We start from the raw sequence: 13,324 nt of genomic DNA, 5'->3' as shown, positions 1-13,324 counted from the left end.
ATTAAACTATTTGAGAATAGTCAAACCATCCGCAGGATTTTGGCTACAAACTAGTGACACAAAATATATCCAGAGCAAGAACATTGCAAGGTGCTCCAGCGCATGAAGTCGCAAGATTCTTTACAAATGTATTATTAAGCGGATTGGAAGTCAGTCCAAACAATCAAGATATAGAACTATTTTCATATCAACTGAGAAATTGTATTATTCAATTTAAGAAAGAAGTCTTCAAGGATGATCCAGTATTAACATTAAATATTCATTCAACTCTTCCGAATTGGGATAGTAATAAATTCTACCAACCAACGGTATACATCCAGTGAAGAAGTAATAAAGAAAAGTTCTTATTCGAAGGATCAAATGAAGAGAAACCAGTCATGAATATCTCAACATTCCCTGAGATAAGAATAAAGACATTAATTGACATGATCTCAAAAACCGGAAAGATTGATGAGAATTCAAAGGTTAAAATAAATTTTTCATCAAGTAAAATTTTATTAACTGGACATAAAGAGATTGAAGCTCCGATCTATGAAGCCAGGGTTGATATGACTAGAGAAACTCAATAGATATTATGAAAAAAATTAGGTACAATGATTTGCACTCACAAATGTGGACATTGCCTAAAGACAGAATAAAAGACAGAGGAAACAACTGTCAAAGAAGAGAAAACAATAAAGAAGTGGTTTGAAGCCACCAGTGATACAGACAGTGAATCAATGTAATAAAACTATAATCATGGACCACATCACGTGTAAAGGCATCCATTCAAACGAGAAATGAACTGTTTTTCATTATGCATTGTCGATGAGTGGTCCCTCATCACTTTTATTTATTGTAAGAGTAAAGAGAATCTTATCTCTTTACGCGTCTTATCGTTTCACGCGTTTTCAACCCTGTAAACTCCTCTATATAAGGAGTGTCGCTGAAATACACAGGTAGTGGAAAAAGGATTAGAAGGGTTGAGCCTATGCCGAATCAAGAAAATCGAAGACAATAGACAAGGTATAACTTAATCTTTTGATTACAATTCTTTGTGATATTAATCCAAACAAATTATGTCATTATCCTTTATAAGAAATGGAAAATTAATAATTAAAAATTGGTTTGAAACAGAAGATGATCATGAATATGATATATTTCATGAAATTCATATAAATAATTTTGATTTAACTATTTTCGAATCAATTTATCAATTAAAATTCATAAGAGTAACTAATGAATTGAACCAAATTGGATTTAAATCATTTATCTGTTATAAATAAATTTTGTCATTTATATGTTATAACCTGGTATCAAAAACATGCCTGGAATGACTATTAAACTAGAAATACGCATTTTAAATAAAAAGCTTCAAGACTTAGAAGATCAAATTAAAAATATGACAAACACAGATCCATTATACTTTTTGACATACGAAGAATATAATCTCATGAAGCAATTAATATGTTATTTAGAATCCAAATTAATTGAACAAACTAGAAGAGGCAGTTTACAAGATATAGATTAATTATGATTATAATTATTAATTCCATAATTTCCGCAATCATGATTAATTCCGTAATTTTTGCAATCTGGTATCAAAGTCATGTTATTAATTAAAGAGACCTACTAAAATATTTATGGCATCAGGATCTAAGAAATCCAAATCACCTCTAGGAAAAGAATTTGAAGAAACATTTAAAGAAACAAATATGTTTACAAGATCTAGAAATGAGATTCAAGAACAAAAATGTTGGATCAATAAGAGATGTACTTAAGTACGATCAAAATATAAACTTAGCATATTTAATCTGGCTACTAATAATATTAGTTTTAGAATATATTGACTAAAGAACAATTAAAGGCTCATGAAATAGCCCTAAATCACTCTTCTAATCTTGAAGAAGATGATTTAATAATTCAAGATATAGCAGATATTGAACAAAGACTAATAGATCTCAAAAAAAAAAAAAAGATCTTCTGTTATTTATTGATGGCAGATCTAGAAATCGAAGAGTTTGAGAATAATAAAGAATATGATTTAAATATCACATTCAATCAACAAAAGGTTTTAGAAATTGAGAAACTTAAAAATGGCAGTTCTTCGCAACAATTGCTAATCAGTCAAGGAATTTTTACTAAAATATCTCAAACATTAAACCCGAGAAATAATCATATATTTTATTCTCTAAAAACAAAAGAAAAATCTTTACGGATAAATATTGAACATAAAAATGAAATACTACTTCTAACAGCAACAGAGGTGGAGTCAATTATGAAACGAGCAAAATAATCTGAAAGAAATAAACTAAAACATATATTTATCGGAGGACTTGAAATAATAGTTTCAGCTCATTTTAGGAAAGAAATTGATTCACCAATTAAAATTGTTGTACGAGATAAACGAATAAACAACTATGAAGATTCTATATTAGGAATGATTATAGGAAATTTATGTTATTCAAAATTTAAATTTTATTTATATCCGTAATTCTCAGTTTCTATTCAGGATAAGGATATTAACAGAGTTTTAACACTCGAATACCATTTTAAAAGAAAGGATCTAATGAGATTAGGAAATGCACCAATCAACATACATTATGTTGTTGGATTAGCATTATCAAATAGTGTGCATTCGCACAATTCACAATCTAAAGAAATGATCGAGATTCTAACGATCTTTCAAAGACATCACAAGGGTTGAAACACCCAAGAAAGTATTTATTGAAGAAATAAATCCCCATAAAAGATGGAGTTCAGATGACCTTCAAATAACGAAACATTCTTTACCAAGGAGATCATTATCATTCGCTGAAAATGATGAAGATATCTTTGAAAAGATTGGAACAATGAATCAGAATATTCTTAAAATTAAACAAGCTATTGTTAATGAATCAACCTCATCGTAATGACATCCTTAATAAAATTAGAAAAATATTTGGAAGTATTAGAAAATAAAATTAGCAAGATTAATCTAGCAATACAAGAGTTAGAAAAGAATTTCAAAGAATATATTGACTTAGCCACGACTAGACTAATAATAGAACAAGAAAGACATAGTAATGATATTAAACTACCTTAAGGAAATTCTTCCAATAGATAAAGGAAAAAGAAAATTGGAATAAGAACCACCATTCAAAATTGAATCATGGTATAGAAATCGCCTTATTTATGGAAAAACTAAGTATGGAGATGTTTAGTGAAACAGATCAACTGATTATAAACAAATAGGAATAAATACAGAAGAACTATATCATTCTCATCAAAAAACAGAACAATATAGAGATATGGATATTTCAGAATCAGAATCAGAAGATGAATCTAGACCACAATTACGAATGAATGTAGGACAGTGGTAGTGTAACTAAAAATGAAGAATTCGAATACAATAAGGACCAATATTCTGGAACATATAAAGATGTTAGAGATATTCTCGGAGAATCAAAAACATCAAGATTTGTAAAACAAAATATTCTAGATTTAGGATGTTCTACTACTAAGGAAAGAAAATCAAGGATAGATCATTGGACAAATGAACTATCAGTACAAATTCAATTAACACCACTATTAGATAAAAGTGAGAACGTCCAAGTATTAAATCATGGAATGATAAAAATGACATTGGTAGGAGCAGTAAGAATTTGGGCTGAAAACCTGGTAATTACTAATCTACCACAAAGAATGACATGACATCGATATTTCGAACTATTTGTTGATGCCTTGTACCAAGAATTTTTAGGAGTATCAAACAATGATGCCAATTTGGTAGCCAAAAACATAGAACAGAATAGAGCAATTTTCATCCTGGATAATATCAAATTATGCAATTTATGTTATCTAAAAGAATTTATTTGTGATTATGAAACAAGCTATTATCAATTAATAGACTCTGATAAAAATGAACATTATAAATTAAGTATTTTTAATAAAATACCTAATATTCCAATAAATAGTAAAGATGAATTTTTAACTAGCCCTTACGCAAAAACCTTGGGATGAGCTATTAAATTCATCAAAGATATAATAACAAAGAAATGTCATGAAGTAACGTTAAATAAAAGAATTTTCAAATTCTACAAACAAAAAAATAAACTTTGCTGTGACAAAATGGAATTCACAGTAAAAGAATATGGTTGTAAAACAAACATGTCATACAAACATCTAAAACGACAGAAACAAAATAAAACAAATAAACCTTATAAATCTTTTAATAGGAAATTCAGGAAATTCATCCCTTATAAGAAAAAGAAATTCAGAAAGAATTTCTTCAGAAAACTTTATTGACAAAGATTTTATAAAAAGTTTGATAACAAAAAACCATCTTGCCCAAAGGGTAAAGGAAATAATTGCACATGTTGGTTGTGCAATGAAGAAGAACATTATGCGAATGAATGTCCAAAACGAAACGAAAAGAAAAATAAAGTTAAACTTCTTGAAGAATTATATACTATTGGATTATATCCCGTAGAAACAATTAAATTTTCATCCGACGATAAAACATTTATTATCTTGATGACTCAGGTGAATCAGATTTTGAATCAGATTCAACAACTGATAAATCAAGTACTAATAACGATTCAAATTAAGAATAAGGGCATTTTTAAAACAATTTAAGCAGTAGAGAGTTGAAACAAAGTTTTAACCAACTAAGGAGTAAACACAGTTAAATTTGGTTTGGGGAGTGATTTGTAAGTTGCCCATAATATAACTATGTATTTTTTAACGAAAAGTACCATAAATCAATTAATTTATGTTTCAAAACCATAAATTTTTAATCAGTTGATTCAAATTAATCATTATTAGGGTCAAGAATGTTATGCCCAAAGAAAGAACTCAAACATCCAATAGATTCAATACCGACTCCAAAACTGAATACAAATGCGAAAAATCGTCATGACAGGAAAAAAAAAAAAAAAAAAAAAAAAATTAAATAGAAAAGAGTATCCGAAAATCCAAACAATATATCAACTTCCATCGAACAAAAAATGTTCCCCGCAATTTTCTGCCTTCCCACATCTCTGTATCAAATTCTCTTGGCTCCGTCTGCTTTTTTCGTTTTCTTGTGTAAACCAGATAGTTCGCTTAAATGGGGCAGGGTGGGATGTCAAGAGTAATACCAGCTTGAATCTGACCCCAGCCAATAAGACGCCAGTGCTTCTCGATCCTCCGACTCAAAGCGATTTTCTCTCCTTTGCTGGTGCACACTGGGGAAGTGAGTTGTAGTTTTGCAAAAACGTTCTTGACTGCAACAACACGAGCCCCTGTTGACATAGATCCTATGTTTAACATAAGAATCTCTCCCTTGGCCAGTTTCGAGACTTTACCCTGTCTCTCTGTGTCCTTTGTCCTAACACCCAGCAGGCGACGCAGCAAAAAGAAATTAACCTGTAGTGAAGTATATTGTTCAGCAAAAGAACTTGTATTCAAATGGGATTTCAGATGACAAGTTTACATGCAAAAAGCTATATTCAATCAGGAAAATACAGCATCAAACATAATTTGCCAAGAAGTTGGAGCTGCTTGAAGTAGTGAAATTTACCTCTAGTTCGACGTACACTTCAGGGAGAGATCCGACCTCTCCAAGAACCTGGCCAACCAACCTATCCGCACGAGTAAGTGTAGGGTCCATGGTCGTTCCAACTCCAATAAGGCCTCCAGGAACGGCAAACTGTAACTCGTTTTGCTCAGCGTACAAGGAGACTATTCTGGAGTATATAGGGGTGCACTTTATGTTTCCACTTTCGTCCTTGACAACAATACCTGGACGGACCTCAATAAATTGATTTACCTTCAAAACACCCTGCAAGAGTAATCCGGCAGTTTTATCATACTGTGTCAGTTGGCCAATTAGGTTGCACGAGTTTACTTTTCAGATATCTAAAAGAAGGGAGTGATTATTTTTTAAAAGTACAAATATTATAATTGGGCCTACTGCCATGAATTTCAATATTTGGTAAAAAGATGGTTTCTGTTTTTTATCAATTCACGCGTTTGGATTCTAGGTACACAATTCCAATCATATTTCATCAATATGGCCTTAAGTTATGTTCAAATGGCTCATATCCGGACCTTTCTTCCCATTTGAGAGTACCTATTAATGATAAACTGAATATGATATCTACCTACTGAAGAACCATTTTCAAGGCATTTCAACTTCATACAAACAATCGCCACAGACAGAAACTTAGCAGTCAGAAAAAAGAACTGAATAAGTAAAGTCCTGTAAGGATAAGACCATGTGTTCTGCAATCAAATATTTGTTTTTCGAAGTTATACGTAATAAAAGAAAATCTACCTTCAGAATACTTCCACCAGCAACACCACCTCGGATTTCATCAACTTCAAAACCAGGCTTATTGACATCAAAGGACCGGATTACAATCATATTTGGTGGTGAAATGAAGTTCCTCTCTGGAATGGGGATTTTCTTCACAATATATTCAGCTACAACATCAATATTATACTTCAGTTGCGCAGAAATTGGTACCACTGGTGCACCATCTGCAACAGTTCCCTGTAGAAAAATATGGAAAATATTGTTAAATGCATGCAGCAATGAAATTTGAATCGCATTCACATGCATCAATCAACCTGAATAAATTTCTGAATGGCATCGTGCTGGTTGATGGCAACATTTTCCTGGACTAGATCAACTTTATTTTGAAGTATTATAATGTGCTGAAGACGCATAATTTCAACAGCAGCTAAATGCTCTGACGTCTGAGGTTGAGGACAACTCTCATTGGCAGCTATGAGAAGTAAAGCTCCATCCATGATTGCAGCACCATTAAGCATTGTAGCCATGAGAATATCGTGACCCTGCCGCATCAGAACATTTTTTCCATGAATATAAATATACTTGAATCCCAGTTGAAAGATTTGGTTCACAAATACATATCACAATAAAACTTCACTGAGACTAATAAATACTCTTATCTAAGTTATCTACAACAAAATATCGTCACATAGCCATAGGGAAACATTACCGGACAATCGACAAAAGAGACATGTCTAAGTAATTTCATCTTGCTGTTTTCAAAGCCAGGCACATCACACATTGGACTGTCTTCCTTTCCACTTCCATATGCTCTGAAAAGAAATACAAATTATGAAATTAGTATTAACAAAATGAACCAGGAAATAAATTCACAACAATAAACCGCATTGCCAGACTTACTTGTAGCACATGGGTCGAGAGCACCGATCATCTTCACACTTGTATATTTTTGCATTGGCATATCCAAGCTTGATGGTAATATTACGTTCCAATTCATTTTTAAAGCGAACAGTCTGCAGATAAAAGGCATTCCAAATTGAAATAACTTTGATTCATACATAGTATTTTATAGCATATACGACCCAAGATGTATGAATATAATGAACACATGATTTCTGAGAATAACACTTGAAAAGGGTAGGAACTTAGGTGGATACAGTTACAAACCATTAAAAGTTCTACTGCCATAAACTTTAGTAGCCGGTGATGTCCTCTAACAGGTGCAACCATAAAAATATCAAAAGTACTTAAACTGACCATATTCCAAGGTAATTAAACCAGTCAGTATATGGCCCAATTCATATCTATCCAACCGATGATTTTGAAATTAAATAGTGAGTTGTCAGGATCCTCACTGCTCACAGTACTCTAAATGCCACAACAAGCATGCATTCGAAACTCAAAAGTTCAAGCAAATGATTGATATACCTGGACACCAGATATGGCTTTTACAACTGTTGACTTCCCATGAGCCACATGACCAATTGTCCCTGGAGGAAGTAAGTTAAGAACGTGGGATCAGTAAACTGTAAACTTATTAAAGATGTAACAATAATCATAGTACGTATAAAGCAATTCAAAATATAATTGAAACAAGCTAACCTATGTTTATTGTTGCCTGACGAGATATAACCTCAGGCGAGAGTGGATGTAGTTTTGTCACATCCAACTTACTTAAGTCCTGCTCCATCAACCCCTTTTTAGACATTCTGGCAAGTCTTGTTTCTTTCACTAAATACCAAAATGTACAATTTCGTGCAGAGGGAATAACCTTGGAAAGCTCTGAATAGTCTGTACCAAAAAGTCATTGGAATTAGCTTGAATGGCCAATCTGGTAGCATAGAATTAAGATCTAAATACAAACATCAGTTTGCAAGTTTAACCTGATGAAATTTTAAGACATGATGGCTAAGGATATACAGAGAAGTATAAGCTGAAGCCATTTTATATCTCTATTCTCACAATATATCGTAGAAGCTCAAAATGTATTCAATAGCTCATTCAACTTGGAAACTGTACTAATTTAAACAGAAGCCATTGCAACATAAATACATAATCAATGACCACCAAAAAAGAAATCCATCATCCCCACCATCATAAACTAAAAAATACATTTCCCAAGTTAACACAGACCAATTAAACAACTCATACTGAAAAATAAAAATAAAAAATAGCAAATAAATGATAAACAATCAACGCAACTTAAAATTTGTCATTCAAAGAAATTCCTAAAGCCTAAATCACCCAAATTGACAGACATCAACATTCAGTTATTTCACCTGAAAAATGATCAGAACCAGTTTCAAAAATCCAATCCGAATATGAGTGAAGCCACCTAAAGTATAAAAAATTCGAAACTTTGGAATATAACCTTGAAGCTCTTCAAGTAATCTCGGAAAACCACGGAACAATGACACACATTTCAAACATAATTAGACGCACAGAGAGATAACCTAAAGGCAGTAAATTGCGTTTGCAGCTTTGAGGTACAATGAGATTCAAATAAAGAAAACATAAAAATCAAGGCAATGATCAAGCAATTCCATCAACTTGTAAACCCCTAATCCTTCAAATTCAATACACACGCATCCATCAATCCCAACTTCATAAAGATTTAGAAAATCATCTTCCAAAAACCCTAATTTCCCAAAACCCAATCCGATAGTATAAAAAAACCCACCACACAAATCAAGAAATACGTAGCTCAAATTACAATATACAAGAGTCCATCAAGAAATTTCCGAAAACATGCACGAACACACAGACAGACACACACAAAACCCACTTGTAAAAACCTAGAAATAATTACAGAAAAAATGAAACGGTGCGAGAAATCTGAAACCTCACAGAACAAGATAAAGGGCTAACCTTCGCCGCACAGCAGCCGTCGGAGGGTTCTCTAAATACGTTTGAAGAGCGGAGAAATAAGCAAGCACGAATATATTCTTGGAAAGCTAGGGATAGTATACAGAGGCAACAATATTACATTTTGTAGATAACCCCTCGGCTTTACATTATTAAAATTTGTGCCCCTATCTTTTTTTATTTTATGAGTAAAATTAATTTGGTACAAGGACTATTGATTAAATGTCAAATTGATATACGAACTTTTGTTAATGACTTAATTGGTACATATCTATAGAATTTTGGTCAATTTTTGGTGATATTTATGTAAAATGGCCAATTTGCCTTTTATTACAAAAAATACATTTTTAACTTTAATTAGATGTATTTTTATATAATATTTTATACGTAAAAATTGATTTGATTAAAATTTTTATTTGTACATAATATTTATTATATTAGATAGATTAAATAGATTATATATTTCAACGAGAAGGATTAGATAAATGATATTAAGGCATACAATATCTAAATAATCGTAAATAAATAAATTGATACCATAGAAGATAAATAAAAAAAATTTAGCTAAAATTCTTATTTTTGTATACATAATTTAATCAAAATATTTTGAAAAAAATATATGAAATAAATAGTTATTGTGATAAAATATTTTTTAATATTTTAACTATGTAAAAATGTATTTATTTTTTAAAAAAATATAACGTAAGTTCTACTAAAAAATAATTTCAATTATCTCTCCCTATATATAAACAATCTTCCCCTTAGACACCATCTTTTAAATTACCGAAATTGCCCTTATCTCTCCCTATATATAAAGAATCTCCCCTTAGACATCATCTTTTAAATTGCCGAAATTGTCCTTATATAATATAAATATTACAATTTTATTTTTATTTATTTTTTTTTTTTTTAAATTTTGATATTTCAAATTTTCATATTTTTCTCAACTAAAAATTGTAGATAAGATAAATTGATAAAAAAAAATTAATTTATTTTTATATTATTTTATAAATGTTAAAAAATAAATTTAAATATTATTGAAAAAATAATATTTATATATTACATACAATATTAAATATATTGTATGATTTTATAGTTGCGTGTGCGATTATGCCAGTATTTAAAAGAAAAACTCATCAAAGCATCAATTAAATTCCACCATAATGTACCACATATTTTTTAATCAACAAATAAAAAATTAAAATTTTATTTAATTAACACAATAATTTTATAAGAGAACATGACTAATAATAAATTAAAAATCGTTCTCGGTTTTTCTGACGGACAAAAATGATGAAGCTAGTTTTGAAACAAAATAATATTATTGTTTTAACTAATTTATATTATCGAAAGACTATTATATCATTTTCTTCATCATAATTTGGTCAAAATCAGATGAAGATGTACCAATTAAGTCATTAACAAAAGTTCGTATATCAATTTGACATTTAGTCACTATTTCATGTACCAAATTAATTTTTACTTTTTAATTTATTACATTTTGCAGATTAACCCCTTCTCTTTACATTATTGAAATTTGTGCCCCTATCTTTTTTTAAAAAAAAAAAGATAGGAGGAGATATAATTTTTAGGAAAAATTGCAATTTTAGTCATGTAAGTTAATTTATTTTTTGTTTTAGTCCTATAAATTTTCAAAGTTTGGTCTTAGTCCAATAACTTGATTTTTTTTTTGTTTTGGTCTTTTTTTATCGGAAGTCATTAAACCAATCGAATATTACTTAATTGACACTGATAATTTTCTATATGGCTCATTTGAAAAGAATTAATCATATGTTACACAAATTAAAATCTATTACGCAAAAATAAAGTGAAAAATAAAAAAAGGGCAATAGATATTCACAAATCGGAGGGAAAAAAACTTGACGTATTGTTTTATTTTGATTAGGTATATTTTAATTAATATGTGTGATATAAGATTATTTCTAACCACACGAGTCTTATCAGAGAACATCGACGTCAAATAAATAATATTGGTTTGATACTTTGATTTAGTGACTCTCGATGATAAAGCATCAAAACAAAAACAAAACAAAACAAAACAAAAATCCAAGTGACTGAACTGAAATCAAACTTGAAAAGTTATATGACTAAAACCAAAATCAGACCTACTTACATGACTAATATTATAATTTTCCTAATTTTTAAGCGATATTTACACTATAGTAAAAATCTCTCTAAATTAATGCTCGATGAATTAATAATTTTACAGTCCGACTTGGGTCGGTTTATTAAATCAATAATTTCGATAAATTAATAAGATAATAGATATTCGGGAGATGCTGATATAATATATTATCCCATCAATATCATAAATTAATAATTCTCTAAATTTACAAATATAACTAGGACAAGTTAGTAAATTTGATGTTATTGTTATTTGTTTTTTTCTAAAATTCAATTTTAACTTAAATGTAATCTTAATTGAATTTCATCACTAATTTTTCTCATTTCATTCAAAAGCTCTTGTGTTTCATTTTTGAACTATTGAATTTCATCTCTGACTTTTCTCATTTCATCCAAAAACTTTGGTGTTGCATTTTCGAACTGTAACGAAAAACTGTGAAGAGTTATTTTCTCTATAAATATTTCTTTGGAGTAAGTAGTTCCAAAGATATATTATCATCCTCAACTTCATCGTCATTAATAAAATTTTCAATTGCGTTATATATAATTTCTTTTAAGTTTTGCACTCGTGAACACATCCATTTTCACTTGAATAATACGAGAACATTTGTTTAGTAAATGATATAGAACTTCCAGTGCTACATCATACCCTTCTGGATTAATAAAATTTTATGATCTTGATATTATTAATTTATAAAAGTTTTTACAGTGTAAGTTATCTTATTATGATAATCATTATTATATATTATAAAATGCAGAATGTAAAGTAATCACATAATACACATATTCGCTATCACCAAAGCTAAAATAGATAATATTCAAATTTTAAACTAGCAAGTTTTGAACTATATCATTTGGGGATCATTTGGAAGGAAAAATGGGATATTTTGATTATAAATAAAAATAAAAATAGAAATAGAAATAGAAATAAAAATAAAAATTTGCCGCCACACTATTAGCCCAGTGATATTTCGAACAAATTTCCTTCATTCAAACCCTTCGAATTTGAATTTTTTTTTTTGTTCCATTTTTGTTTTGACAATAACTCAACAGATGAAATTCGCTATTAAATAAGTTTAACTTTTGAGAATATTTCCGGGTAATTATTGTATGTGTGTTCTATAAATAAGGACATGAATTTGATTAATAATTAAACAGTTTTTTTTCTTGGTTTGAATTGGATTAACAAACAGTTTTATCATTGAATAAAAACTATTTTCAAATGCTTTTTTCAATGATTTCCAACATTTTTATCGTATTCTGTATTAATTAATTAACAAGCTAATCCAATATATGCTTCCGCTACATCAATCAATATGGTAAAACCTTTTCCGCTTGAATAGAAGTATTTCAAATCTATGAATTTCAAATACATTTTTGTTGTTTAGAAAAGTAGCACCACAAACATCAAATCCACTTCTTTTATGTTTATATGGTAATTCATGGTAGTTAGGATGAATTTTAAGTTCATTCAATAAAGTGATGATTTAAAATTCATTTTAATCCATTTAAGTAATGGGTAAATAATTAATTTATAAATTTGAGATTTCTCTATGTTACATTGTTAACACTAAAATTATAATCGAAATCCATGGATTTGAAATACTTTAATCCAAGCACAACCTCAAAGATATGGGCAGCTATTCCAATGTTTTATCGCCTACGAAGATTATGATATAGAGGTGTAAACAAATTGAATTAAGCTGAATATAATGATTCGAGTTTCGATTCGACTCGAATTATTCATACATATTCACAAGCTATTTGGGATAAATAGAGACTCGAAATATATGCATGCTACGTAAATTAAGACTCGAAATATATATATGTATATACACTTAAAATGAGGTTAAATCAATCTAACACTTATCCACAGCTGTCAAAACATAGAATTTGGTTAATTTGCTGTCAAAAAATTTACTTCAAATCTACGTTCTTCACCAGCCTACTGTATATTCTAACATAATTATTACTCTATAAATTAAGAACTGCATTTGAATTTTCCATGCATTATTCCATTTTCTCTATAGCTTCTTCTTACGGTCTTTTCTCATC

At 29.6% G+C, this 13,324-nt stretch overlaps 1 protein-coding gene across 1 annotated transcript; it reads right to left on the bottom strand.

The window, feature by feature from the left end:
- Positions 1-4,811: 4,811 nt before the first annotated feature.
- On the bottom strand, positions 4,812-9,223 carry LOC140888349 (eukaryotic translation initiation factor 2 subunit gamma-like). Its single transcript, XM_073296030.1, has 9 exons — positions 9,128-9,223; positions 7,862-8,050; positions 7,688-7,749; positions 7,160-7,272; positions 6,969-7,071; positions 6,574-6,801; positions 6,278-6,496; positions 5,522-5,782; positions 4,812-5,367 (listed from the first exon to the last, which is right to left on the bottom strand). The coding sequence occupies exons 2-9, from the start codon at positions 7,965-7,967 to the stop codon at positions 5,065-5,067; spliced, it is 1,395 nt and encodes a 464-aa protein (XP_073152131.1). The 5' UTR covers positions 7,968-8,050; positions 9,128-9,223; the 3' UTR covers positions 4,812-5,064.
- Between the last annotated feature and the right edge of the window lie 4,101 nt (positions 9,224-13,324).

The sequence above is a fragment of the Henckelia pumila genome, chromosome 1 (genome assembly GCF_033568475.1).
Source record: "Henckelia pumila isolate YLH828 chromosome 1, ASM3356847v2, whole genome shotgun sequence".
Lineage (NCBI taxonomy): Eukaryota > Viridiplantae > Streptophyta > Magnoliopsida > Lamiales > Gesneriaceae > Henckelia > Henckelia pumila.
Note: the sequence above shows the minus strand (reverse complement) of the source record. Positions and strands in the feature narration are given on the sequence as shown.